Consider the following 26,581-nt stretch of genomic DNA (forward strand, 5'->3'; position numbering starts at 1 on the left):
GCCGTAAAATACTTTTTTTTTTTTTTTTTGCCAAACCAAACCTCCTGGTTACACTGACTGGATCAAATGAACAAAGGGTCGGAAGACTGGAACGGATCTTTATTCTTTTTGTTCCTCGAGTCACTCGTAAAATATAAAATCTCCAAAACACACGGGGGTATGGCACTTATTAACAAAATTAATATGGAAATTTATATGCTGTGACATATTAGAGATGAGAAAAAAGAATCCTACCTAAGTTCTACCCAAAAGTATTTCCTTTTCAGTTGAGTGAAAAACAAAACAATTCAAATATTGGCAATATACAATGAACCTAAAATTTCCAAAAATGTGCAATATGCAATGACCTAAAACATTTTCAAAAAACAAAAAGGTGCAATAATACAATGAACCTCAAAAATACCTACAAAATAAAAAAATGTGAAATATACAATGAACCTAAAAATTTACTACAGAATAGAAAAATGTGAAATATACAGTGAACGTAAACATGTGCAAATAAGTGAAAATGTGCACTATACAATGAACCTGAACAATTTAAAAAACTGGGAAAAGGGAATAATGAGCCTAAAAAATACTGACAAATACAACAATCAGCAATATACAATGAACCCTAAAAATTTACAGAAAAGTGTGTGTGTGTGTGTGTGTGTGTGTGTGTGTGTGTGTGTGTGTGCGCGTGTGCGTGCGCGCGTGCGTGCGCACATAGTTGTTATGCAAGCAATGAGCTGAGTGAACGAGTAAACTAAGAATCTTAACACTTAACACTAACTATTTTTCCTGACGTTCGGGGATTCCCGGAAACATTGAAATAATCTTTGTTTGTTTATTTTATTTTTTTTACCCGGGTCCCTCAAGAGACAACGTTTTGCCACACATGCTCACGGCCATGTGTTTCTGTTATGCTCATGAGTCTTTCCCCAGACTCCTTCCTCGTTTCCACAACAGAAGCTGCTGCAGATTACCAATCACTTGAGAATGATGGCGCTTCTTGGTGCGATTTTGTTTTGTTTGGGTTTTTTTTAAGCCGCTGTAATTTCCCAGTTGAGTAGAGACTCGTTGGAAGCCTCCATGGAAACACCCACAACAGAGGCTGCTTTTATTTTTTTTACTCCTTGACAGAGCTTTGGGCTTTACCGACCACAGCTCAGGTCGACTTTGTCATGTGCGGAAGGCTCTTGCGTCATGGGAGGGACGGCGGCACGTTTGGCTTCCTGCTTATCCCGAATTCCCGGCTCGTCGGCTGCAAGGATAAATACATTTCGGTAACGCCCCCCGCCTCTGTGTCGGTTCCACCCTGTCCCCCGCTAGGAGTGAGATGAACCCCTCTGCCCTGGGCCAGTCGCTGCCCCTCTTCCTCGGCCTGGAGGCGGGGAAGGCGGTGGCGGGGGTCCCCTCTGCCTCCGCGGGGCCTGGGCGCGGCTCGTCGGAGATGGAGCTCCAGAAGATGCTGATCGACGAGCGGATGAGATGCGAGAACCACAAGACCAACTACCAGACCCTGAAGGCTGAGCACACACGGTAGGGAGCCCTGGCTGCGTGAAAAAAGTGAAAGATTGGCAATATACAATAAACCTACAGAAGATAAAACTTGATCGATTCCTGAGAGGAAGTTTGGCTGTTGTGTCTTTAAAAGTCCTTCAATTTCACAGTAATGAGGTTTAATTTCAACATAAATATATCATAAAAGTTAAGTTGCCATTTTTGTGTTTTTTTTTTTTTTTTTTCAAATGCATTTGACTGTTTTGCAATTTGCATGTTTCCATCCAAATTCAAGGGAAAAAGTAAGCCATTGTTGGACAACTTGCAAAAGTTGCAATGAATAAAATCTTGATTAAGTTGATTTCCATCATTGTGGTTCAAGCAAATTGACATTCTCCCAGAATTTTTATGATTCACTGTTAATAGAAAGCTCTTCTGCAATAGCTATGAACATGTTAGTGCTCTTGTCATAATGCATGTCGAACTATAATCCCATCGTGACATAAATTGAATCTGGCTGTTATTGGTGAATCTGATGGAGAGTCTTTCTAGTTCCGCTCGTCACCCCCCCGAGATAAATAAAGTACCAGTGTAATGAGTAATGTTTAATGTGTAAGGTGTAATGTGTGCTGTGGTGTGGCTCTCCCAGGCTGCAGGACGAGTTCTTTCGCTCGCAGGCGGAGCTGAAGCGCCTCCAGAGCGAGAGGCTCTCGCAGCAGGAGAAGCTGCAGCTGCTGCTGGCCGAGCTGCGGGGGGAGCTGCTGGACAAGACCCGCGAGCTGGAGGAGCTCCGCCTGAAGGTGCTGGACACCATATATTTAAATATAGCGCATGTTTTCTGTATTGCAGTTCAACAGTAATTTCATAAATAGTTGATATAAATTAAAAAAACACACAGTAAAGCCTATTTGTGACACGGCGCAGCGAGGCACTTGTCAGGGCTGTCATTCAGTGGAGAGGCAAAATGAGCAGAAACAATGAGCGACGTGTAATATCAAAATCTGGCTTATTTGTGAAGTTGAAGATGTAAACTTTCATTCGCTGATATGGGTTTTTTGATGACCGATGCTAATATGTAGTGAGCAGGGCGGCCGATGGCCGATACACTGTATAATGCTGATGTCATGTTGTTATTGTTTTTTTTTCCGATAAAATACAACAATTTAAAAATAACAAGTGAGACACAAAATTGCTGAACTTAAATGAACATTTATTTGATGTTATGGTCTGCATTGTCTCTGTTTGCTTAAGTAGATCTTCACGCTGTCTGCAGTGCAGTTATTTTAAATAAAAATCATTGAGCAGACACTTTTGTCCAAAGGGGCTTTGCAATACATTACATTTGTATCCCAGGAAAAATTATTTTATTTATTTTTGTTAGAAATGTCGCCAAATCCTGTTAAATATGAAATGATATTAATTTCTGTTTTAATAACCCATTTTGGGTACAAAATAAAAGCATGAATACTGAGAAAAGCCTGCGCTATCCCTTAAAGAGTAAGAGTCGCCACTTGATGATGTCATCTCTCTGCTGCGCTCAGTCCACGCTGTGCGTGTGTGAGACGAGGCGGGGCTATGTAGACACTGCAGCGGTGTATGTGTGTGTGTGAACTCGCTGTCAGAGAGAGAGTGAGGAAGCGCAGCTGCTACCGTATGTTGATAGTGCAGAAAATAACCATTGAAACCATTTCAAATATTCAGAATTGATATGTACAGAAAAATTGCTTTTCCCAAGTTTGCAGACGTTTTTGTTTATCTGCCTCGTGAGCGCAGGCCAAATATTGAAATAGTGCGCGAGTGGTGCCATCGTGCAATGTGAGATCTCATCTAACACAAGTCGATGTTCAGCCACGAAACACGACACGTTTTCATCAACACACTCTTAAAAAAACTAAACAAAAAAAACCTGTTGTAAACAAGGGGCCGTGTTCTTTTTCTCGCTTCCGTGTTGAGCTCTGTGCACCGTCATTGGTCCGTGGGTGATTTCCCCGAAGTGTCGCGTTCCTCCCAGTCCGTCCCAGTTCGCTCCTGCGCGGCCGATGACACAAAGCACCACGACTGCAAATGACGTGGAATATTGCCGTGAAGCAGTTTCTGCCGCTGATTTGCGACAGAAACGGTATGAAAATGTACATAGGATAGGCATTTTTCTGTCTCCCCGCGTAACGTTTATGGATCATTTAGGGTTATTCCACTGTTTGCGGACGACCTCGCCCCATCTGTCGTCGGTCCAACTGTGTTACATGGATCGTTACGTCTCCGTTGATCAGTTCGATGAAGGCTTTACCGACCGTCCTACGTTATCTCACCAAGTCTTATCTCGTCTCCTGTAGGTGATGACCCCTCAGAGGTTGGAGCTGCTCAGAGCTCAGGTGCAGCAGGAGATGGAGACTCCCATCAGAGAGCGCTTCAACAAACTGGAGGAGGTCAGAGCTTCTACACTCTCCACTGGTCGTGTGGGCTAGAGAAATCCTCTCGGATCTGTTTTTGTGGTGTTGCTCAGGGTTACACGACACGGCCGAGCGCTCGCGGTCAAGATTATTACGTGGCCGCCCGAACACAGTTGTTTGAGCGGGTCGTCATCGTTTCTGTCGAATCGTCCGATTCTCCGGTTGCCCGTTTCCATTCAAGTTCGAGGGAAATGGTTGGCCACTGTTGGACATTTAGCAAGAGTTGCAACGAATAAAATGTTGATCAAGTAAGTTTCCCCTCAGTCGGTTTCAGGGGAAGTAACATTTTACCTGAATTTCTATGATTTCCTGTCATTAGGAAGCTCTTCTGCAACAGGTACATGTATTATTACCATAATCATAATAAATGCCAAACTTTAATGACATAGCAGCGTAAAATGAACAAAAGAAAGACAACTGCGTTGTCAATTGCAGTTGTTTGAATGACTTACTCAACCGTTGCGACAGCCCTATCCAGACCAAATGCGAGAACCGGTCTTTTAGTTTTACAGGCGTTGTCATTTTGGATGATTTTGTTTTTGCATCACTTCAATCTTGTTGCATTCGCACTTGGAACGTGGGAGGGAGCACAGTGGGCAGTGCACGACAAACACAGGGAGAACTTAATGAGAGGAAAAACATTGAAATTAATACAAAAAACAAAACTCTGGCTTATTGCGCCGGAATCTACGATAATAAAAAAAAAAAGGGCGACAAATATATATTATACCAAGTTGTTTTCATTTGAGAGTAGTTCTGACATGATCAAAAGAACCGTACCAAATACTGGAGGAGAAAAACCTTTGTTTCCACACGGTAACTTCCAATTCAGCTGGCGTCTGAAGAGGCCCGCTCCTTAGCTCCTCAATGTCAGTCATGTTTAACAGCTCTCGACGCCGTTAAATGGCTGCGGTTTGACGTATCCATGGCAACGGGCGGCTGATTGTCGCCGAGTGCCGTTGTGATAAGTGGAGTGCGGCGCTCGCCACCTTCCCCCGGACGGTCGGGTGGATGCGAATGGAGGAAATTCAACTTCGCTGTCTCTCTCCCTGATTGACTCGTTCACATGCCGACTCCCATAATAATACCACGCAGACTGTCCCACCGTTCCCAAATAACTATTGTTGGATGTACCAACAACCAACCTGGGAGGGATCGGTTTCCCAGATCCCAACACTATCAAGCAGCTGCGTTGGCGATGGTTTTGTAAATTGAGGGATCTGACAACATGGAACCGTTGACACGCATTCCCGCCGACAGTGGGCAGTTTAAGCGGTCGCCGCCGACACCCGCGCCCGGGTCAGGTTTGCCTTCGCGGGTCCCTCTTCCACGGGAGTCGACAGGCGCAACGACTGCAGCGGCTTGAAGTCTGGGCCCTGCCTCGCGGGAGCTGGCTTCCGCGGCGTCGCCCATTGCTGGGTTAAAATAAAATAAATAAATAAAATCCGGCAAAGGCAGTTGGTAGTTACTGACGCATTGGCCTCCTTTACGGAGAAGTTGCGTAGGGACGTGAGATGAATGTTACGGACGGGGCCGAATGATTTGGGAAAGCAATCGAATTACGAATTTTAGGCCAATAATACGATTGCGATTTAGTATGTGATTTTTTTTTTTCTTCTTTCTCTCTCGAAGTTCTTTGTCTTTGTACTTTGTCCCTAAACACGAAATTCGATGTATTTATTGACTAAACACGAGCGATAAATCATTCTATAGTATGACCAACGCAACACTGGATACGGTCAACATATAACCTGCTCTCTCCTGTCGGCCAGGCCTACGTGTTATGATGAAATTAGATGAATTGTTGTGAATAACGTATTTTTATTTAACTATTGAATTGTAAAAAGTAAAACCTTCAGTCACGGTACAATATTGACTGGTTGATTTAAGTCAAGCCTTGTGGTTGTTTGAATCTGAAAATTAACATACGAAAAATATGCAGCGTTTCAGCGGGAACGTTTTATTTTTTTATGAAAAATGCAAAAACAAAAAAATGCTCTTTAAATTAATAGTTAAAAAAAAAAAAACAGGTAAAAAATACAAACAGGCGCAATGCTCCGGAAGCAGCACCGCCCGGACTCCACAGGTGTCCTGGGCTCCGCCGGCGGCAGCGCACCGCGGTCCAGGCCGGAGCACCGGGCTCTCTGAGGGGCCAGCGCTGAGGTTCCCTTAAAAACAATCGCTGCAGGCGGCGGGGGGCAAGAGAGGCGAAAGAGGTGGAGAAAGTGTTGACTGTTGCGTTCCACCCGTCCTTGTTTCCCTTCCGTAAGGAGGCATAAGGTGAAATAACAACTCGGCGTCCTGGCCCGCCGACCGCAGGCGCCCCCCACGTCCTCGGTGCCGAGGCGGGAGGCGGGTGCGCAAAATGTGCGCCGACCGCTTACTCTCGCCGCCCCCCGCGATGTTACTGCTTCCATTCACACACACTTCCAGACACCGCTGCGCCAGCTTGTTCCGGAAATGATAACGGGTCGAGGTTGGGGGAAAGTGACGGAACATCAACACAGGCTATTTTTTGCCATATAACGCCAATATGGAACAGTGCCAGTGGGTTTACGGCTTTTGGTGCAAGTGGGAGGCGGGACTATGGGATGGAGAGCAGTTCTAATAATGTTGGCAACTTGATGACAGTCTCATTGCAATAAACATACAGGTACAGTATACATCCTAGGTCCCTCAATTTGGCAACGTTTCAAGGAAACAGTTTTTCCTTGGCCAGTTGAGCGAGATATCCCACAAGGCTGTGCAACGGTATTGAGGAGAAACGGAAGCTTATCTGCTGCGTGTAGTTGTGTTAATACTGGACAAAAGAACCGAAACTTTGGCAGCTTGTTGAGCCGGTTGCTGAGTTGCCGGGTCGTCTTAATGCAGCTCTGTTCATTTGTGAGGTTGAAGTGAACGCTGTGCGCCCGGCCGCAGTCACAGAGTGACGCCATCCGTGACCCGTGACCCCCCCCCCCCCCCCCCCCCCCCCCCGGTCATTTGAAAGATTGGTTTGTTGTGAACAAAACAGTTTGGTGTCTTGCACCGATGCCTGACTTCTAAATCCACAGAGCTGCCAAGAAAACAAGCCCCCTCCCCTTCGGGGAATTGAACCCCGGTCTCCCGCGTGACAGACGGGGATACTCACCACTAAGGGATGGAGCAGTTTTAACACATTTAACATTTGGCAACTCTCATTAGAATAGGATACAGAATACATCCTCGGTTCCTCAGTTAGGTTCCTTATAGATCTCCCATGAGGCTGTGCAACGACATTGAAGGGAAACTGAACCTTATCTGCTACATGCAGAGTCTTGCATTTAGATTCAAGATCAGCGGCTGTTTCAGAGCTGAAGCTGCGTTCACAGTTCACAGTTGTCTTCATTTTGAAGAACACCAGTCTCCCGTGTGGCAGGTGGGGATACTAAACACTATACTCACAAGGATTGGCGGGTGAACAGCTGACCTTCTGGAGGCTGAGTCAGCCGTTGCCCTCATGTTGGGACTATGGGATGGGTGGCAGTTTTAATAATTTTGGCAACTTTCGGACAGTCTGATTATAACAGGATGCAGGATGCATTCCGGCAAGAGTGAATGGGAAGGTCCACAGGTCGGCAGTGAGAGCAGCCGTGTTGTACGGTTTGGAGGTGGTGGCACCGACAAAAAGGCAGGTGGCTGAACTGGAGGCGCCAGAGTTGAGGACGTTGAGCTTTTCATCGGGAGAGACGAGGACAGACAGGATTAAGAACGAGTGCGTTAGAGGCGCAGCTCGGGTCGGCGGGTTCGGTGGGAAAGCGAGAGGGGCCAGATTGAGACAGTTTGGACACATTGTGTAAGGAGAGACGAGAGTTACATGGAGGAGGAAAAGAGGAAAGGCCGAGGAGAAGGTTCATGGGTGTGGCGAGGGAGGACGTGCAGGCGGTCGGCGCCGGGGAGGAAGACACGCAGAACAGAAGGTGTTGGGGGCAGACGGTCCCGCTGTGGCCGCCCCCTAACGGGCGCAGCCCGGAGGAGGAGAGTTGTTTCAGGCCTGAAGCTTCGCTCGCTCACAGAACCAAAACGTAGGGAAACGTTCAGTGTCTGGCATCGACGCAAGACTTCAGAGCCTTCACCGCGCATCACATTCCCCGGGGCCCCTCAATTATGCAACATTTCCAGGAAACATCGGTTTTTCCTTGGTCAGTATAGATCTCCCATAAGGCTGTGCAACGACATTGAAGGGAAACTCAACCTTATCTGTGACGTGCAGGGTCTTTGTGCTGGTTGCCTGGTCGTTGAAATGCTCGGGTCACAGCCCTCCTCATTTTGAAGGAACCCCGGTCTCCGGCGTGACCGGCGAGGGGATGCGCACCACTGTCCTAACAAGCGGCGGCGGCCAGAACAGCTCACCTACTGGCGGGCGAGTCGGCTGTTCCCCTCGTGGCGGGACTATGGGAAGGAGAGTGTCCTGGAAAAACAATATTTTTACATATTAAGAGAAAGATTTGGGAACCGAGGAATTAACTTCAAAAAGGATGAAAGCAGAGCAGTTCTGCAGAAAGGCTATCTGGTCCGCCCAGTCTTGTTCCCGGAGACCCATCTCCTACAGACTGGCATACCATCCCGTGCATTTTTACCTTATTTGGGCACATGTTTATCTTTTACCGCTGTGAAACGTACACGCATGTTCAGCACATAGCTGTAGTTTACCTTTCGCCTCTGTGAAACGTACACACACGTTCCCTGTGTTTTCGGTTGATCCCAGACTTAGCATATAGGCAAGATAATTATTATAAGCTTATCGTAAGCTTAACATTCTTTTGACAATGATTGAGAATGATCAAGGGCTACTTGCCAGACTGCTAGATAAATGATCAGTATTCACATTTGGTTATCAGAAAATCTTACTCCTATTCTCACGTCAGGACTTTCAACCTTTTATGTTTTCAGGGCTTTCAACCTGTCACATGAAGCAAGAAAATATGACCAAATGTGCTTATACCCTTTAAGCATTTCCCACCCCTGAACTCTCGCAAACTGCCTCCTAGGTTCTTCAATTTGGCAACATTTCAAGCAAACATCAGATTTTCCTTGGTCAGTTGAGTGTCGATATCCCATAAGGCTGTGCAACGGTATTGATGAGAAAGCAAACCTTATCTGTTACGTGTAGTTGTGTTAATACCGAACAAAGTCTTAAATTGAGATTTGAGATCAGCAATTGTTTCAAATCTGAAGCCGCGCTCCCTCACAGGCCCGAAATGTCAGGAGCTTGTTGGTTGCTTGTTGGTTGCTTGTTGGTTGCTTGTTGGTTGCTGGTTGTTGCCGAGTTGCCCGGTCTTCTTCGTGCTTGGGTCCATGTTTGCCTCACGGCTCTGTTCATTTGTGAGATTGAAGTGAAGGGTGTGTGCCTGGTCGTCTGAAAGATTTGTTTGCTGTGAACAAAACATTTCAGTGTCTTGCTTGAAATGCAACACGTCAGGCGTCCTCTCGCTGTGGGTCAAGTACCACAGAGCTGCTCAGAAAACAAACCCTCTCCCCGTCGGGGAATTGAACCCCGGTCTTCCGCGTGACAGGCGGGGATACTCACCACATTTAACATTTGGCAACTCTCATTAGAATAGGATACAGAACGCATCCTCGGTTTCGTATAGATCTCCCATGAGGCTGTGCAACGACATTGAAGGGAAACTGAACCTTATCTTCTACATGTAGTTGTGTTCGTACCGTGCAGAGTCTCACATTTAGAGACTTGGCGTGTCACCGAGAGATCGCTAACGAGGGCCCATACGCTTGTTGGGTCTTATCATTTTCTCCTAAAAGTTTGGTGGTGGTTTAATCCACATTGTCAAGCCCTATAATAACTTGTTTGTTATTTATTTTAAAAAGCAAGCAAATTTTATACAAGATTTGAGTTTTGGGTCACTATTTTTTTCAAATATCAAATGGGATATATATATATGTGTATATATATATATATATATATATATATATATATATATATTTTTTTTTTTTTTTCAAGAAAATAATCTTCCGGATTACCACTTTAAACGTAGCTTTGAGAACTAATTTTAGTTTAGTGTTTGTGTTTCTTACAGTGTATATCCTTTGATCCCTGTGTTCCTGGTTTCTAGTTTTTTTTTTTTTTTGTTTGCACAAAACTGGAGTTTGTGTTGTGTTTGCTCCAGGAAGCGGAAAAGTCCTGGTCGCAGTACAACAAGCTGCGCTACGACTACACCCTCCTCAAGTCCCAGAGCGACCTCCAGAGGGAAGAGGGGGCACGAGTCCTGGAGGAGAGGACCATGCGCTTCCAGGCCGAGGTGTGATTTAAGCTCCCACATGACTCCATAAGAGAACCTTCTCCATATTAAACAATTGAAATCAATTTCGACTAACCTTCTCTGGTGTTTCCCGGGTGGCCAGATCTCCCGTATGGAGCAGGAGCGGGAGGACTTGGTGGCCCAGTACCAGGGCCAGGACCCGAGCCGAGACGGGAAGCGGGTGGAGGCTCTGCTGCGGGAGAAGGCCCAGCTCCACCTGCGACTGAAGAGCCTGGAGGCCGAGGGGTCGGAGCTCCGGGCCCAGAGGGACGACTCGGGCCAGCAGGCCGACAGCGTGCAGCGCATTCAACTGCGGCAGCTGGCCGAGTCCCAGGCTGCCATCAAGAGGCTGGAGGTACGGAAGGAAGTAGCCACTAGCCCGCAGCCACTAGGCTGCAGCCACTAGCCCCCAGCCACTAGCCCCCAGCCACTAGCCCACAGCCACTAGCCCACAGCCATTAGTCTGCAGCCACTACCACCCAGCCACTACCACCCAGCCACGAGCATTCAGCCACTAGCCCTGGCCACGAGCCCCCAGCCACGAGCCCCCAGCCACGAGCCCCCAGCCACGAGCCCCCAGCCACTAGCCTGTAGCCACTAGCCCCCAGCCACTAGCCCGCAGCCCCTAGCCCCCAGCCACTAGCCCCCAGCCACTAGCCCCCAGCCACTAGCCCCCAGCCACTAGCCCCCAGCCACGAGCCCCCAGCCACGAGCCCCCAGCCACGAGCCCCCAGCCACTAGCCTGCAGCCACTAGTCTGCAGCCACTACCACCCAGCCACTAGCATTCAGCCACTAGCATCCAGCCACTACCACCCAGCCACTAGCCCCTAGTCTAAGGCCTGTTACATACTCCACGCAAGCTACAATACGCAAATGCAGGTACATGACGGCACGCACGTATTTTGCTTACATACTATACGCACGTATTGGGGCCCTGCCCCAGTCATAGACGGCTAGTCCACAGGGTGGCGCCAAAAGCAGTAATTCAAAACACAGTATATGTTTTTTGTAAATGCTTTATTTTTCAATTCACTGATAATACATTTACGGTGGGGGTGTGTGTGCGTTTATCCGGACACGGTGACTTCTTCCCCCGTGTCAATTGTCGAGTATTGTTTGTATTTAGCGCCTCGGGGGGCGCGAGCAATCGTATGCCACACGTGTGCGTCGCGTTTCCAACACCTGAATGCAAACGTTTGTGACGCCAGAACGCGAGGAGCGGCCCTCGCGTAGCGCTTTGCGTCGTATGTAAGAGGCCTGATGGCGGTGCGGGTGGTGCTTTATTGATTCTCGGCTGCGATGGGATCGCAGGCGGAGCGGCACTCGCTGCGTCTCCAGCTGGACCGCATGGAGGGCGAGGTGCGACAAGGCCACGAGCAGAGCGGACGGCTGACGGGACAGCTGCACAAGGCCGAGAGGGAGGTGGATTCCCTCACCTGCGAGGTACGCTGACCCCTGACCCCCTGGAGTATGTCACCTCCATGTCATGCAGTCGTGGGGATTTTGATGTCATTTGCGATTCTCCATACGGATCAGATCATTCATCCATTCCTGCCGTCGACATCGTCTGGGGAGAAAAGTCAATAACCGCTTTAAAGTGGTAATCCATCAGAATTCCATAAGAAACCAGATTTACCCTCGGGGGGTGCGCGCGCGCGTGCGTGCGCAGAATCGACCGTTTACTGACCACAACTAGCTACTCTGCCGTTCACTTCCTCTTCACTTCCCGCCACCAACCAATGGAAAGTGCATTTAGAGGAGGCGCATGCATAACACAAATACATTGAATGGCTGTTTCCTTAAAGGCCAAACTAAGTATCAAATGAGACTTGTTTTTTATGACAAAATAATCTTATGGATTACAGTTTTAACTTTGGAGTAAACTTTGATTTATAACAGTTTACAGACTTTTAGATGCAACGAAAGCTGTGGGAGTATTCTGCAAAAAAAAACAAAAAAACTGTTCAGTGTGGTCAGCCAACTGTCGATGTGGATGAACGTTCACCAAAAATATCCCCGTCACCTCCAAAAAAAACAACCGAATCAACGGCTCAGAGGAAGGCAAACGTTGGAGAAATTTAAAATGGCCGTCGCGCGCGGGAACGAGGGTGAAGCTGGACGTCGGAAAAACTACAACGTCGCGGTTTCTTATGGAATTCTGGGACTTGTTGCTTCATCCGCCCAACAGACGATGTGACGGATGACCACTTTAAAACTGTTTTTTATTTGTATTTCCTTCTGATGTGTGAAGGATCGAAAAGGGCATCAAAACAATGAATTAAATAAAATAAAAAAATGAAAATCTAAAAGTTGTGAGCTAATTCAGCTCGTGTTTTCCAGGTGGAGAAGATGAAGCACTCCCACAAGCTGGAGGTGGCCAACGTGAAGCTGGAGAGCACCAGGACCAAGGCAGCGGTGGAGCGAGAGAGGGACACTCTGCAGGGGCACATGGACAGTAAGACACACACACACACACACACACACACACACACACACACACACACACACACACACACACACACACACACACCTGAACCGGACATGAGGTCCATCATGAGGGCTGGGAACTTTAATAACGTGTGTGTGTGTGTGTGTGTGTGTGTGTGTGTGTGTGTGTGTGTAAAAAAAAAAAACCAAACAGAAATATTGATGAACTATGTTGAAACTGTTAGTACAGACGCAGCAGTCAGCCCTAACCCCAGACCCTCTCAGGTCTGCAGACGGACGTGGAGGTGCTGACGGCTTCCTTGGAGCGACAGAGGGAGGTGCTGGCGGAGAAAGAGAGGGAGCTGGTTCGGAGGGTGCAAGCCGCCCGCGAGGAGGAGCTCCGCAAGATGGCCGCCCTGCACGAGGAAAAGTGAGCGTCCCAGCATCCCATTAAATAATGCGTTCTCCCTTTGTGTGTTCGAAACATACGCTATGCGGTCTGGTGACGAGGCAACGAGACCGCACGGGGTGGTTGGCAATTGAAAATCCCCCCCCCCCCCCCCCAACTGGGAAGCCGTTACGCTCGAGCCCCCGGAATACGACAGCGCTGCCCTTTAAACCCGGAGGGACGGTCCCCTTGGGCTCCACCCAAGTTGAGCGTGCGGCGCTGACGTTTGTTTGTGTCAGGCTGGAGCTGGAGAACCGCCTGGTGGAGCTGGAGCAGCGGAGGGCGCTGCAGGACGCCGCCGCCCAGTCCCAGAAGGACGAGTGGGAGGGGCGTCTCCACGGCGCCCAGCTGGGGGTGGAGTCCACGCGCAAGGAGCTGCAGAACCTCAGGTGGGCCGCGCTGCTGAGGCCGGCACCGCCCCGGAGGCTGGCGGCGAATCCGACGCACCCCCTAAATGATTTCAGCATGAAACGATCACATTTTATTGCAAAAAACGACGCGAATGCATGCCAACGTTTGGGAAACACCGCTGCAAATTCAATCCTTTGGGGACTCAATGATCACCAAAACTCCCCATGAGACCCTGGCCGGGCTGGCGACCCGGCGCCGTTCACTCAAGGCTGCGGGGAGCCTATTGTTTATGAGCGTCTATTATTTTACCGGTGTTCACTGGTGTTTTTACTTGTCGCGTCAGGGCCAGGCTGCAGCAGCAGAGCTTGCAGCTGGAGGAGCTGGAAAGACTGAAGGCGGAGATATCTCATCTGAAACAGGTAGAACACCTTCAACATCACATTCCTGTCAAAATAAAAAAATAAAAATAAAAAAACCTGCTCGCTCGGCTGCTGGGGGATCGGGCGACTCAGCGGAGGCCCGACCCCGCCCAGCAGCCCAGCCCCTGACCGAGGGGCATTTTGGGGTCGAGCTCCGTCTGTCACTGAAGCCGCCGGTCCTCCTTTGTCCGATCTCCTCGGGGTTGTCCCGAGCAGCAGAACCAGGACCAGGGTGTGGAGCTTGAGGCCAACCGGCGGCTCGGGGACGCCCTGGAGACGCTCCGTGAGGACCTGAGGACGACCAGGATGCAGGCGGACAAGAACCGGCGCGATTCAGAGAGGTGGGAATTAAGATTGACGGAGAAGTTAAGTTCAAACAAAGAACGTTTATTGCATTGGGTCGGACCAATAGGAGGCGAGCTCTCTTATTTAATGCCACCGTTAGAATAGAGACACGTGCAAGTTCATATGAAATGAACAAAGGTTCAGGACCATGGGGCTCCGTGGCGGTGTGAGGGTGAGCGTGTGGGTGTGGGCGTGGGCGCGGGTGCGGGTGCGGGCGCGCGCGCGCGAGCGTCAGCCACTGCAACTGCCGCCAAAACGGAAAACTTTCTCAGCCACACTATTTTAACACAGGAAACGTCTTGGGCGCTGTGTCGGTACAAAAAGAGTCTTTCATACCAGGCTGGTCTTCAGTCTTCCGCTGGTTAGAGCTCACCCCTCCGGGTACAGGGGGTGGTTTTGTGATTTATTTTGGGTGTATGCGGCGCGGAAATTGTGGGGGGAGTTGTGCAGTGAAAGTAAAGAGGCAATATTATTGGACATTTATTACAGTCGAATTGTGCCACGCTGCTCGCACACTTACACCGCTTTTTCCCACTGCGCCAAAAACCCGGTAACACCCGCTAACACCCGGCATTTTTCAACAGTGGTAAAGGGAAATTTTTAATCGGCATTGGCTCTGACGTGAACAGGAGACCCGAGTCGACCCGCTTATTGTGGCCCCTTTACCGGCGCGATGCGACGCGCGTCGAAATTCCGGACGTTGCTGCGTTAATAGACAGGAACATTTCACATCCCGTATAAAATCCAAATCAGAAAAGTTTTGCGACCGCGAAATGGTGTGAGTGTGGGGACCGCGGCGGAGAACCCCCACGTTCCCCGCCGGGCTCCGAGGCGCTCCGGCGGCGCCCCAAGGACCGGGTAGACCCGCTAATTTAGATGTATAAACAGTACCAGTGAGGAAGTACCTCTGCTGAAAGGACCCCAAACCATCTGAGATGTTCTAAATGCTTGCTGGCTCTCCTCCGTCAGGCAGATGGAGGAGCGCCAGGTGCAGTGGCTGGAGGAGAAGCACCAGCTGCAGGAGCGAGAGGCGGAGCTCCAGCAGAAGTACAGCCAGGCCAAAGACAAGCTGCACCGGGCGGCGCTGGCCCAGAAGAAGGTCAGCGACGCTCTGAGACGGAGCCCAGCGACTCCCCGGCGGGTGCTGGGTTCCCCTCCAGAGGGGCCTTTTCTCTGTCACAGCAGCTCGCATCAAAAACAGGCCATAATAATAATAATAAGGCGATAGAACAATAAACCTTGAACTTAACCAGAGGGTGGAAAATTTTGAAATTGTACATAAACCTGAACACCGACCATATCCGTACTTAAAGGTGTTGTTTTTGTTGTTGTTGTTGTTGTTGCAGCGTAAAACGCAGACGGAGAACAAGGAGAAGAAGCTTCAGGATCAGGTCCAGCTGCTGGAAGCCAAAACATCACAGCTGGAGCTGGAGGCCAGCACCGCCCACAAGTGAGCGCCCATCCCCCTCCATAGCGAACCCTTCCGGACACCACAGCGGTGTCCGGAAGCACCACACCCGTGCAGTTCCTGTGGAAAGCGGTTGATGATTGCCGAGCCTCCACATCTGGTTGCCCGGGGGCGCAACTGGGCAACCGTTGTTGTCGGGCCCTGCGTCGAGTTACAGCAGGAAGTTACTATTCTAAAAAAAAAAAAGTCAGGTTGTGTGAAGTGGTTGGCAGTATCCCAGCGGTGGTTGCTCGTGGCGACCGGGCAACCGTTTTCTCTCGGGGCCTGGAGTAAGTTATAAGAAATCCTCGAACTGCGGAAAGGGTGTCGTCCAAACATTTTGATGAACTTTCTTTCTTTCCCTCCAAGATTTATTTTAGAACTTTAGACACCAAAGGTATGGATGTATCATACGTGAATGGAAGTGTAAAGTCAGCAAAACAAACATAGTTTACCGATACAAAATTCAACATAGATATGCAGTATTGTACTCTAGTTAAAAGTTGTCATTAAGCCTGCATTACAATGAATAATATTCACTGTGAAGGAAAAAAGTTATAAATTGCTTTGTATCATAAATACATTATTTTTCCTTCAACGTAATACGCTGAATGAAAAAAGTAATGAATTGCAAAAATCTGAAACCAGATCAATCCTGTTTTGAGAAGCGTCTTTTATTTTGATTTTATGATCATGGTTGTGACTACCAAACAGAAAAAAACAGTTTTCTTTAATTGTCTCCCATCCCAAATGTTTCGGCGTTGCGGTCCTTTGGATTTTGAGGCCGGGAACCGTATTTCCAGTGTGAACATGGTAGCGTGATTGAGATAAGACCGTATTAAACCCCCGGAGGGAAGTTCAGCCGTCACAGCGCAGTCAAGACGGATACTAAAGGAAGATACCAAACAGATATTTATTTATATTTACCAAACAGATGTTATTTCTTATCTCATTTTAATTTTGTCCACCGCATTGTTTTTTGCAGCCGTGACACCTGAATTTCTTAATACTATATGATATTATAATAATTATTATGTAATGTTACAGTTGGGAACGGGTTTCTAGGCCCATAGTCAAAGGAGGACAAAGCCAAAAAAGTTTGGGATGGAGGATAAACACAAACAGAAAATCCGGATTTTCAGTTTTGTCGTTTTTATCGCGGCCGTCGAAACTCACACGGGTCGTGAAATCATATTCATAACCAATTTTTGTGTGTTTGTAGGGTCGAAAAGTAAAATATATTTTCTCAAATGGAATTTATTTGGTGTCATTTGGCTTTCAGATTTGGCAATTTTTAACTTTGTTCCCGAAACTAAACACCAAACGAGTCCGGTTCCAGCGGCCGTAACGCCAGGATTTCTCCCCGGGGGATTATTAAAGTTGTTAATTTATTCAAGTTATTATTTATTAAAGCTGTTATTTATTCAAGTATTTATTTATTCAAGTTGTTATTTATTAAAGCTGTTACCGCTGGAAGGGCGCTTCCATGCTCATAAGTGGCGTTTTCCCGGCCAGGCGTCCCTGCTCCTCGGAGGAGCACATCCAGCTCGGCAGGAAGCTCAAGGAGTTCCAGCGGCGCCACGGCGAGTTCCGGCACCTCCTGCTAGCCGTCCAGGCTCCCGCCGGCTTAGGCCCCGCCCCCCCGCTCGTCCCCGGCCACCAGGGGGGGCCCTCGTCCAGCGTCACAGTAGGTGGAAGTTTATGGGTTTTTAAACAGTGTGCCATATTAGGGTTGGGCCATATTGACTATATCAGATGTTATTGTTTTTTTTTTTTAATGACTGTTACTGCGATATAAATGAGTCTTTTTTTTCGGATGACTAATGGCATAAGATATGAGGAAAAACAATATTTGTACCATTTACAGCATTTTTTTTTAACATATCTACATCAGATACTGGACTAATCTGCAGTGGTTTTTTTCTTGTAAATCTGAGGTCAAAATAAATACAAAGTTTTTTTGTGTTTATTGGCAAAATGACGAGGCGAGTGGCGACATCCAGTGGCACAACACAGAAACTACAATGGAAGACTTGAAATGCGACTTGAAATATGCCAAATTTTTTGCCGCGGAAGTTAAGCTTTGCAGTCGATCAGCGTGGTGCCCCCGCCTACTCGGTGATAAAATCATCTAAAGTCAAATTGAGCAGGAAGCACGGTCATCATCACTCAATATCACCCCCAGGAGGAGCAGAGGGAGCTGACCCTGCTCCACCGCCGTCTGGAGGAGCTGGAGAGCGTGCAGCAGCAGCAACTGGAGGAGCTGGGGTCGCCCTCGCCCCCAACGTGACCTCTGACCTCCGCCCTCAACGGCCCTCAGGTCGGTGGGCCCGTGCGATCCGGCGTTCCCGCAAGAAAGCTCTTCACTGGCGTATTTACATCCAAAGACGGCAAGATGGCGGCGCTCTCCAACATCGTCGACTGTGGTGTCTGTGGTGGCGCTGGACGCTTCCCTGGACCCCTGGACCGCCGTCGCCCCTCGCAGCCACGCCCGCTTGAACCTCGCTCTTCACCCATGCGCCCTGTAACTCCTCACTGCACGGGCCGAAAACATGCGCGAAATCCATGAGACATTTGTACAATATTAAAGTTTCGGCTTCTGAGGACGTTGTTTCGGGCATCGAGACCGAGCTCCGGCCCGTTTACAGGTCGAGATTCGAACCGCGCGCCGGGAAAAACCTCGCCCCTCAAGGCTGAAGCCGTTTGCATTGGGTCCCGAGGACTCAAGGTTCGGGCCAAACGCTGGGGTTCGCCGAAAACCCGAGAATATTTACAAGAATCTACAAATGTGAGACTTGGCGTGCCGTACCTGGGGGCTCAGCTCCAGGAGCAGCTCTTGAGTTTGTCGAACAGACTCGCGACGTGCTGCAGTTGCTCCTTCAGGCCAGCGGGGGCGCCGTTCTGCTCCAGCATCTGGTTGATCTGGGGGAGTTTGGGGGCGGGGTCACTTAAAGGAACATCGGGGGGGGGGGGGGGGGGGGGCGGCGGCCTAGTGCTGTTATTTTACCTGACGACTCACTCATTCTTCCACTGGCGAGTTGTTGTAAAGTTAATGCACGTGACAATAAAGTTCAACTGATGTGCAGCGGCAATGGAACGTGTTGCTGCTGCCGACCAATATGATCAAGGAGAAATCCAGAACAGGCCACACACACACACACACACACACACACACACCCCCCCCCATGGCTAAAATGTACAAAAGAAAAATAAACGCAGCATAGGTGGTGTTATAATTATTAAAAACAAATGAGGATCCAGATTTTATTTTTTTTTACATTTTAATTTTGTCCGGTCTCATTCATTAATTATAATAATCGTGCTTACTATGTCTTTTTTGCTTAAAAAATTTTGGTATTTTACTTTTCTTGATTTGACTTTATTTTTCTTTTAAGACCACTCGGTCTGGTTTTAATTTCATTCTACTGTGTTTATTTTGTGCCACGTCTTACAAAGTCCATTTTTAAATAAAGGTTTACTTACTGAATGAACTGCTGGAAGGAGTGTGACCGTTAGAAATGTAGTACAGAGTAAAAGGTACAGATATTTGTTTTGAAACGTAGTGAAGGACACACATACCTCAAAGTATACTAAAATGTATTAGACCATTGTCTATTGGAAAAATAGGATAAAATAAAACAAGGCCAAATTAAAAATATAAATACACACTACTGCACAAAGTGTCCCAAAATGGTACAAAACCTTCATATTAAATGAACCTGATTAATCCATATGATCAAAGACTAAATAATGGATGAATTTACTTGTTTTTGGACAAAAATACACTTTTACTACCAGCGCAGAGTGCACAAAAATGGTATAACACCTTGATATCGAAATTAACCATTTTTTGGCCTATAAGAAAACCATGAATAATGGCCATCTTAAAATGCATATTTTGAATAAATCCCGACTTCTCCATCACCTGGTGGTGTACGTCCAGAAAGCCGCGGTTCTTTTTGCTCTCACCTCAGGAAGGTAGCGCCGGACGAACTTGAAGAGCTCCCGCAGGGCTGCCGACTCGTTGAACTCGTTCTCATGTTTCTGGAAAGACGGGAAACAAACGTGGGGGACGAATATGAGCGGGCAGAATCTCCCCGTGGCCCTGGGAAACAAACCAAGGTGCCAGTGCTGGGCGGGGGCACCTCGCTGGTGAAGGCGTAGCCACGTGGCCTCTGGTTGTTTTGTGTCCCGATATAAAGTCCTGATTATTTCCGGCTTCTGGTTCTGGCCAGAAAGACTCAACCAGACGGGACCCGATTGACTCGCTGGAGCCGACGCCCGCTCCGATCCCCGTGGGGCCCCCCCGCCGCGCGCCCCCCCTTTCTGTATGCCCAAATCCCCCCGACCCCGCCCCCCTCCACACCTCCCGCCAATCAGATGAACGTCTGCGGATGGTGATGAGCGGGAGGCGGAGCTCCGAGGGCTGTGGGCTTGAGATTTCTTTGTCATGTTTCTTTGTCACATGGAGGAGGGTTTCGATTGGGATTCTCCTCTTTCGATGGCCGCCGTAAGGAGGAGGGACGGCTTGGTGCAGTGCTCCCAAACTCAAACCACCCGGGGGCCCCAGGCCGGCTTGTCTTCTTCTAGGGGGGCCCGTGTTGACCTTTTTAAGGGGAAAACCGGCCCGTTTGTTTTGTTCTGTTTCTCCCGCACATTAGTGAACCGCCTCGTAATCCTGTTGGAAATATCTCTCTGATGATCTCTTTAATTCAAGATGTTTATTCGTCACATACACATACTTTCATACGTATATGCACTGAAATGTCATTGTTTTATATTTTGAAAAAATTATGTACATTTGTGTGGATTAATTAAGCATTTTTTAAGCAACATTTTTTGCGGGTCAGAATTGTCCCTACTATCACCACGTAGCGGGGCCGCATGAAATTGTCTGGCGGGCCGGCTGTGGCCCCCAGGCCTGTAGTTTGGGATCCCTGGCTTAGTATTTGTTTGAGATATCAAAATTATTCGGCTTGGAATCAGCCGATGCTTCAAGTCCCTGTAAAGTGAACTCAGATGGTTTTCTAAACACATGATACATGTTAGAAAGTCATTGCTGAAAACATGTGAACAGCCTGAACGATGTCGTTAAACTGTTTCTTACCGTTTTTGTGGTCCTAATTTTTTTGGGGGGGGGGGGGGGGCGGGGCTAAACCATGAGTCGGTGACGTAGAGCGGCCATACATGGCAGCGCCGCCCCCTCCCCAAACACGATGTAAACACCAGGTCTGACCGTGGGAATCCAAGCATCAGTGGTGAAAGTAGCTGAGCTAACAACCCGGAGTTTGGGATATTTGGGTTTGGTGACGTTGACATTAGCTGCATGCTAGCAGGCCGTGGAGCCCCGACCTGGCCCATGGAGGAGCCAGCAGGGGGCAGCGGGGGTCCTGCAGCCAGACAGCGGCGCTTTGAGGCGAGGTACCAAACACAGGACTGGTTTCAACAGAACATTTAAACATGGAAGTTACTGAACCTTAGTCAGTGAAGCTTTACTGTATATATTATTACACGGTTAACGGGATGGGGCATGGTTTTAGCGTCTTCAGCGGACACGCCCCCATCGTGTGGGAACTGCCTTTTTTTTTTCTCTCTCTCCCTCCAAGATTTTAAACCCAAATTTTTTATACTTGGCGATTATTTGAATAATTCAGATTTATCTGTGGTTAATAACACATTGTCCTGTGGGGCGACAAACTCACAACACATTTGTTTTCACTTTACAGGGACGTTAAGGTTGCGTTGATTGTAAATGGAAACGAGATATTGCATCATAACTTGAACCCCCGGTACCCCGACATCATCCTGGCCCCCTCCACGCCGTTTTTAGGGCGGCGCCGGGCGTGGGGCCGACGCGCCCGGGGGCCCCGCCACCACGGCCGCCGCAGCTGTTTCTCAATGTGTGCTTGGTTCGTTTAACGCAGTTGCGCCCCCTGGTGGGGCGGGGCCCGGGCCCGGGTGCATCGACGCCGCGGCTGGTGTTACCTTTGACTCTTCCAGGAGGAAGTCCTTGAATTGGGCGCTGCTGATTGGCTGCTGGTCGTGGACCTGTTTGTAGTACGACTTCACTTCCTGTTTGAACTGGGGGATGTCTTTGGCGTAGAGCAGCTTGTTGGTGGGCGCGTGCTGAACACAAAGATATGTAAAAGATACACAGGTCGGTTGTTTAGATTCATCGGAACGTTCGAAATCCCACTTTAAATACATGCGTCATGGAAACCAGCTCTTGTGTTGCAAGGTCCAAACTGCCAGGCTGCACAAATTCACCTGTTTGAGTTCCAGCAGAACCGCAGCTCTGTGTCCAACGGAGCAAGTTTACATCCGACAGTCAGAACTATTAGTCGCGAAAGATTCAACTCTTTTTTTGGGGGGGGATTCAGTTCTTGACGAGTCAATCGGTAAAAAAAGAGTCGTTCCATTTGTCAGTCTTTGTTTGGTTTGGTTGGTATAGCGCACGGGGAGCGAGGGAGGACTTCCTGAACCATGAACCAGAGGAGGAAGAGTCGGTTTCGATTCCCAGTCGGGAACTGAACTCTCACTGGAATCATTTCATTAGCAGGGATGCAAAGAGTAAATCGCTCACATTCAGTATAAATTCATGCCAAACACCCTCGACCTTTTTTAACCTTGGACTTTAATTTGGACCAGTGATTACTTTCAGTTTGAGAGTCGAACATACCCTCTTTTGCCGGAGTGACTCCAGACTCATTAAAAAAAAATGTGTTCACTACGACTGAATCGGCCAGATCGACGAGAAACACTGAGATAATAACACTGACATCCCAGTAATAGTAGTAGTATGTAGAGTCCAAGTAGTACTGCTACCTTCCCAGCTGTGTCTCAGAGATTTCTACTGTTGTAGTAGTGCTGTGATACTATAGTAGTACTCGCTGCGTGTGGGACAGGAAGGAGTCCATGAAGGCCTGAGCGATGGTGGTACTGTAGTAGTACTACCTTCCCCAACTAGTTACTGTAGTACTATAGTCTAGTAGTAGTACTATAGTATTGCTACCTTCTACCTTGGACGATGGTGGTACTATAGTAGTAGTAGTGGTAGTAGTAGTACCTTCCCCAGCTAGGTACTGTAGTACCACAGTGTAGTAGTAGTAGTACCATAGTAGTAGTAGTAGTACCTTCCCCAGCTACTGTAGTACTATAGTGTAGTAGTAGTACCATATTAGTAGTACCTTCCCCAGCTGCATGTCGGACAGTGGAAGGGGAGCCCATGAAGGCCTGTACAATGGTGGTACTGTAGTATTAGTACCTTCCCCAGCTAGGTAACTTCCCCAGCTGCATGTCTCACAGGGAGAAGGTAGTCCATGAAGGCCTGACGATGGTGGTACTGTAGTAGTAGTAGTAGTAGTAGTAGTAGTAGTAGTAGTACCTTCCCCAGCTGCATGTCGGACAGGGAGAAGGAGTCCATGAAGGCCTGGGCGATGACGGTCAGGCATCCGTCCAGATGCGGCGTCTTCTCCACGTCGAAGACAAACTGAGGATTCTTCAGGATGTTCACCCAGAACCTGAGGGGCAGGCTGGGGGGAGGGGTCAAAGGTCACCTCTTGTTTGGAGACATGTATATGTGAAAGCCCCCTGCAGGACGTCTTCAGCCTTTTGTTCGGCTATTTTTCTTTTTTAACACGACCCGATAAATATGTGTTTATATTTATCCAGACGTTTTAGGAAAAAACAGGAACACCAGAAATAGCCGTTAGAAAGTAAAACACTTTAAATACCCGAAAGGGAGCGACCATTCTATATACTCATTTATTTAGCTACACACACGCACGTCAACAGTTCAAATCTTCCATTCAGGAAGGACTGGTTAATTTAGTGACAAAAGTTCAAGCTCCGTTAAAAAGTGACGGAATCACACCGCACAGAGCAGCAGCAGCAACAAAAAGAGCTTTTTCTGCTCTCAACCAATGGTACCGCAAAGATGTCACAGACATCTCTGTGACATCAATATTTTAGGGGGTTTTTATCTGAAAACAACTGTTTTGGTCTGAATTGCTAATAACCATATAGTGGAATTTGACGATGTGGCGGACCCCGCCACCAACAGCAGAAATAGAAGGAGCAACATGAGCAACGCAAACATATGAAATGGCGGTTTCCTCAGTTAAATGTTATTTTATTCTGTCTTTTTTATCCAATATGGGAATTATTAATTTAAATAAACACACGGATTACCACTTTAATCCTTATGGGGTCTTAATACAAATCTGGGACTGGCGGCGATCTCCCCCCGAGAACTCAGCTACGCCCTCAGAAACCCCACCTTCATGGACCTCAGGCAGGTTGTTCAAAACCCACTACAGAACGTTGTGATATACAGATATCGATCATATATTTTTTATCAATGTTTTTCATTATTGATCATGTTTACAGACCTGTTAGTCTTCCAGATGTGTAGGACATCTGGGTCGCTGATCTTCAAGATGGCCGCCTGAGCGTCCAGGAAGTCGAAGAAGTATTTGATGGGGGGCGGAGCTCGGCCCTGGGGCGCACCCCAGATTGCCCGGAACAGGTTCTCCACATAAGAGTGCACGGCAACCTGCAGCACCATGGCAACCGAACATTATAATATTATATTGAATATTTATAACGCACAGGTTTATCTCTAATGTGAACTATCAACAGACAGATCATCGTAATAAGAATAAAGTAGCAACACAAATAAAAACGAATATGCAATAAACCTCAAACCAATTAGAATAGGCAATATGTAATAAACCTTGTAATTGTCCAAAAAAGACAATTTTCGCAATATAAACTGAAAAAAAACCTAACCTTTTGAAAAAGAATGGCAATATACAATAATCCTAATCCTAAAATAATAAATATATAACCTAAAAAATTATGCAAAAAAAATTGCTTGATGGAATATACAAAAAAAAAGGAAATATTTGGCAATATAAAATTGACCTAAAAATCTACTTCAAAATAGAAAAAAGGGCAAAATCCAATAAATCTAAAACACATCTAAGAAATAAAAATCATTTGGCAACATACAATAAACCCTAAAAAAAATGATGAGACAAATTATAGAATAGAAAAAAAGAATTATGTTCCCATAATTCTTTTTTTCTACGTTCTGAATAAAAATAGTTCAGGGAATAGGGAACTTTGAAACACACTTAAGGGTCCGACGGTAACAGTTGCCCAGTTGCCCCGGGGCAACCAGATTTGGGCCAATGTCAACCACCTTTCATGTGGTAAAAAGAACGAAGCTCTGCATGGTAAATGATGCATTTAGTCAGTCGTGGCAACCAACACCCGACACGTGGCCGGCAACCGTTTGTAAAAGTTGCCGCCGGGGCCCCGCTAGAGCAGCAAGATGGCGGCGCGGGAGGAGCTCCGTGCCTTGGTGGACAGCAGCTTGGTCAGGTGGACCTCCTTCAGCTTCAGCTTCTTCCTCTCTGGGTTCCTCCGCTGGTCCACCTCCACTTCGGGGTCTATCTGAGAGGAAGGAGCAGCTTGAACCAGGAGGTGATTTAATAACACATATACCAAGCTGCAGTGACGGGGAAGATACCGCATTGAACTTTATTAGATGACATTAAACTTTGAGATAAAACTTGCACTTGATTGATCACTTACTTTGTAGGCTCTTCCTATGCATTTTGTACTGCCATTTCCCTCCAGGCTTGAATAAAGTATCCATCGATCCGTCTATCTGTCTGTCTGTCTATCTGTCTGCTTTTATTCTGTATATCACTCTCGTCCAATCAAATTACTTGACTGGGACTAATTTGTGATATACAAATATGGAATATCTATTGTTTAAAAAACGGAAATATCTATTTTTCTATAAAAATATGACATATATTATTGTGTTAAAAGATGACATGGCTATTATTGTATAAAAACCTGAATTATCTATTGTATAAAACATGACGTATATCATTGTATAAAAACATGAGTGACCTATTATTGTATAAAAATATGACATCTATTATTGTAGAAAACATTTGTTATTGTATAAAAATATTTATTATCGTATAAAAATGACATATCTGTTATCGTATAAAAATATGACATATATTATTGTATAAAAATATGACATCTATTGTATAAAAACATTAATTATCCATTAGTGAACTCTTACCAGGTGGAAGTACTTGACAGAAAAGTTCTGATCATCTGGAGAGAAACGAAGAGAAACAAACTGAGGTAAAGAGAAAGACATCGCTGACTCCAGTTTTTTCACTGCAAAGATCTTTAAATAATATTTTCGAAAAACTTGTGTGGACCTTACATTTGTTTGTTTGTGACTTTACGTTCAGGACTTTACGTTCATCACTTTGTGTTCATCACTTTACGTTCAGGACTTAACATTCAAGACTTTACGTTCAGAACTCTACGTTCATCACTCTACGTTCATCACTCTACGTTCATCACTCTATGTTCATCACTTTACGTTCAGGACTCTACGTTCAGGACTCTACGTTCAGGACTCTACGTTCAGGACTCTACGTTCAGGACTCTACGTTCAGGACTCTACGTTCATCACTTTACGTTCATCACTCTACGTTCAGAACTCTACATTCAGAACTCTACGTTCAGAACTCTACATTCAGAACTCTACGTTCATCACTTTACGTTCAGAACTCTACGTTCAGAACTCTACGTTCATCACTTTACGTTCAGGACTCTACGTTCAGGACTCTACGTTCATCACTTTACGTTCAGGACTCTACGTTCATCACTTTACGTTCATCACTTTACGTTAGAGTTCCTCACCCTTGACACTGCCCTGGGAGCTGAGAGGAGCCTGGATCCTTCTGGAGAGAACCTTCATCAGAGCTCCATCAGGAACCTACACAGAGGAGCACAAATTACTACTGCTCACATATTTCCACAGCTGGATTTTTTGACAACTCCTAAAAATAAGAATAAAACACATTTTGGAACAAAAGTCAAAGTGGAAGTG

At 47.2% G+C, this 26,581-nt stretch overlaps 2 protein-coding genes across 2 annotated transcripts in view; one reads left to right on the plus strand and one right to left on the minus strand.

Moving 5' to 3' along the window:
* Window positions 1–1,431: 1,431 nt before the first annotated feature.
* On the plus strand, window positions 1,432–17,956 carry cep83 (centrosomal protein 83). The gene is made up of 15 exons (XM_080022474.1): window positions 1,432–1,521; window positions 2,132–2,282; window positions 3,816–3,908; window positions 10,079–10,210; window positions 10,314–10,565; window positions 11,523–11,654; window positions 12,552–12,666; window positions 12,924–13,068; window positions 13,326–13,475; window positions 13,781–13,856; window positions 14,073–14,197; window positions 15,171–15,300; window positions 15,548–15,651; window positions 17,164–17,335; window positions 17,834–17,956. Exons 1-15 carry the CDS (start codon window positions 1,433–1,435, stop codon window positions 17,936–17,938), a joined length of 1,971 nt encoding a protein of 656 aa, XP_079878600.1. The 5' UTR covers window position 1,432; the 3' UTR covers window positions 17,939–17,956.
* An 80-nt stretch (window positions 17,957–18,036) lies between these two features.
* plxnc1 (plexin C1) overlaps window positions 18,037–26,581 on the minus strand; it is a 35,920-nt gene continuing 27,375 nt past the window's right edge. Inside the window, exons 23-31 of the mRNA XM_080022335.1 lie at window positions 26,392–26,467; window positions 25,757–25,791; window positions 25,012–25,107; window positions 24,039–24,202; window positions 23,033–23,180; window positions 21,634–21,774; window positions 19,618–19,692; window positions 18,458–18,570; window positions 18,037–18,183 (exon numbers count right to left, since the gene is read on the minus strand). Of these exons, the coding sequence (XP_079878461.1) occupies window positions 18,466–18,570; window positions 19,618–19,692; window positions 21,634–21,774; window positions 23,033–23,180; window positions 24,039–24,202; window positions 25,012–25,107; window positions 25,757–25,791; window positions 26,392–26,467 (840 nt within the window). The 3' untranslated portion in view covers window positions 18,037–18,183; window positions 18,458–18,465. The remainder of the gene's footprint in view (window positions 18,184–18,457; window positions 18,571–19,617; window positions 19,693–21,633; window positions 21,775–23,032; window positions 23,181–24,038; window positions 24,203–25,011; window positions 25,108–25,756; window positions 25,792–26,391; window positions 26,468–26,581) is intronic.

Source organism: Zeus faber (genome assembly GCF_960531495.2).
Source record: "Zeus faber genome assembly, chromosome: 21".
Classification (NCBI taxonomy): domain Eukaryota; kingdom Metazoa; phylum Chordata; class Actinopteri; order Zeiformes; family Zeidae; genus Zeus; species Zeus faber.

What these genes read in the sequence shown, in the direction of transcription:
- cep83 (XM_080022474.1), top strand. Translation starts at nt 1,433, where the DNA reads ATGGAGCTCCAGAAGATGCTGATCGACGAGCGGATGAGATGCGAGAAC. An exon ending in GCTTCAACAAACTGGAGGAG is followed by an intron (nt 3,909 to 10,078) that starts GTCAGAGCTTCT and finishes TGTTTGCTCCAG; the next exon opens with GAAGCGGAAAAGTCCTGGTC. An exon ending in AAGGAGCTGCAGAACCTCAG is followed by an intron (nt 13,476 to 13,780) that starts GTGGGCCGCGCT and finishes TTGTCGCGTCAG; the next exon opens with GGCCAGGCTGCAGCAGCAGA.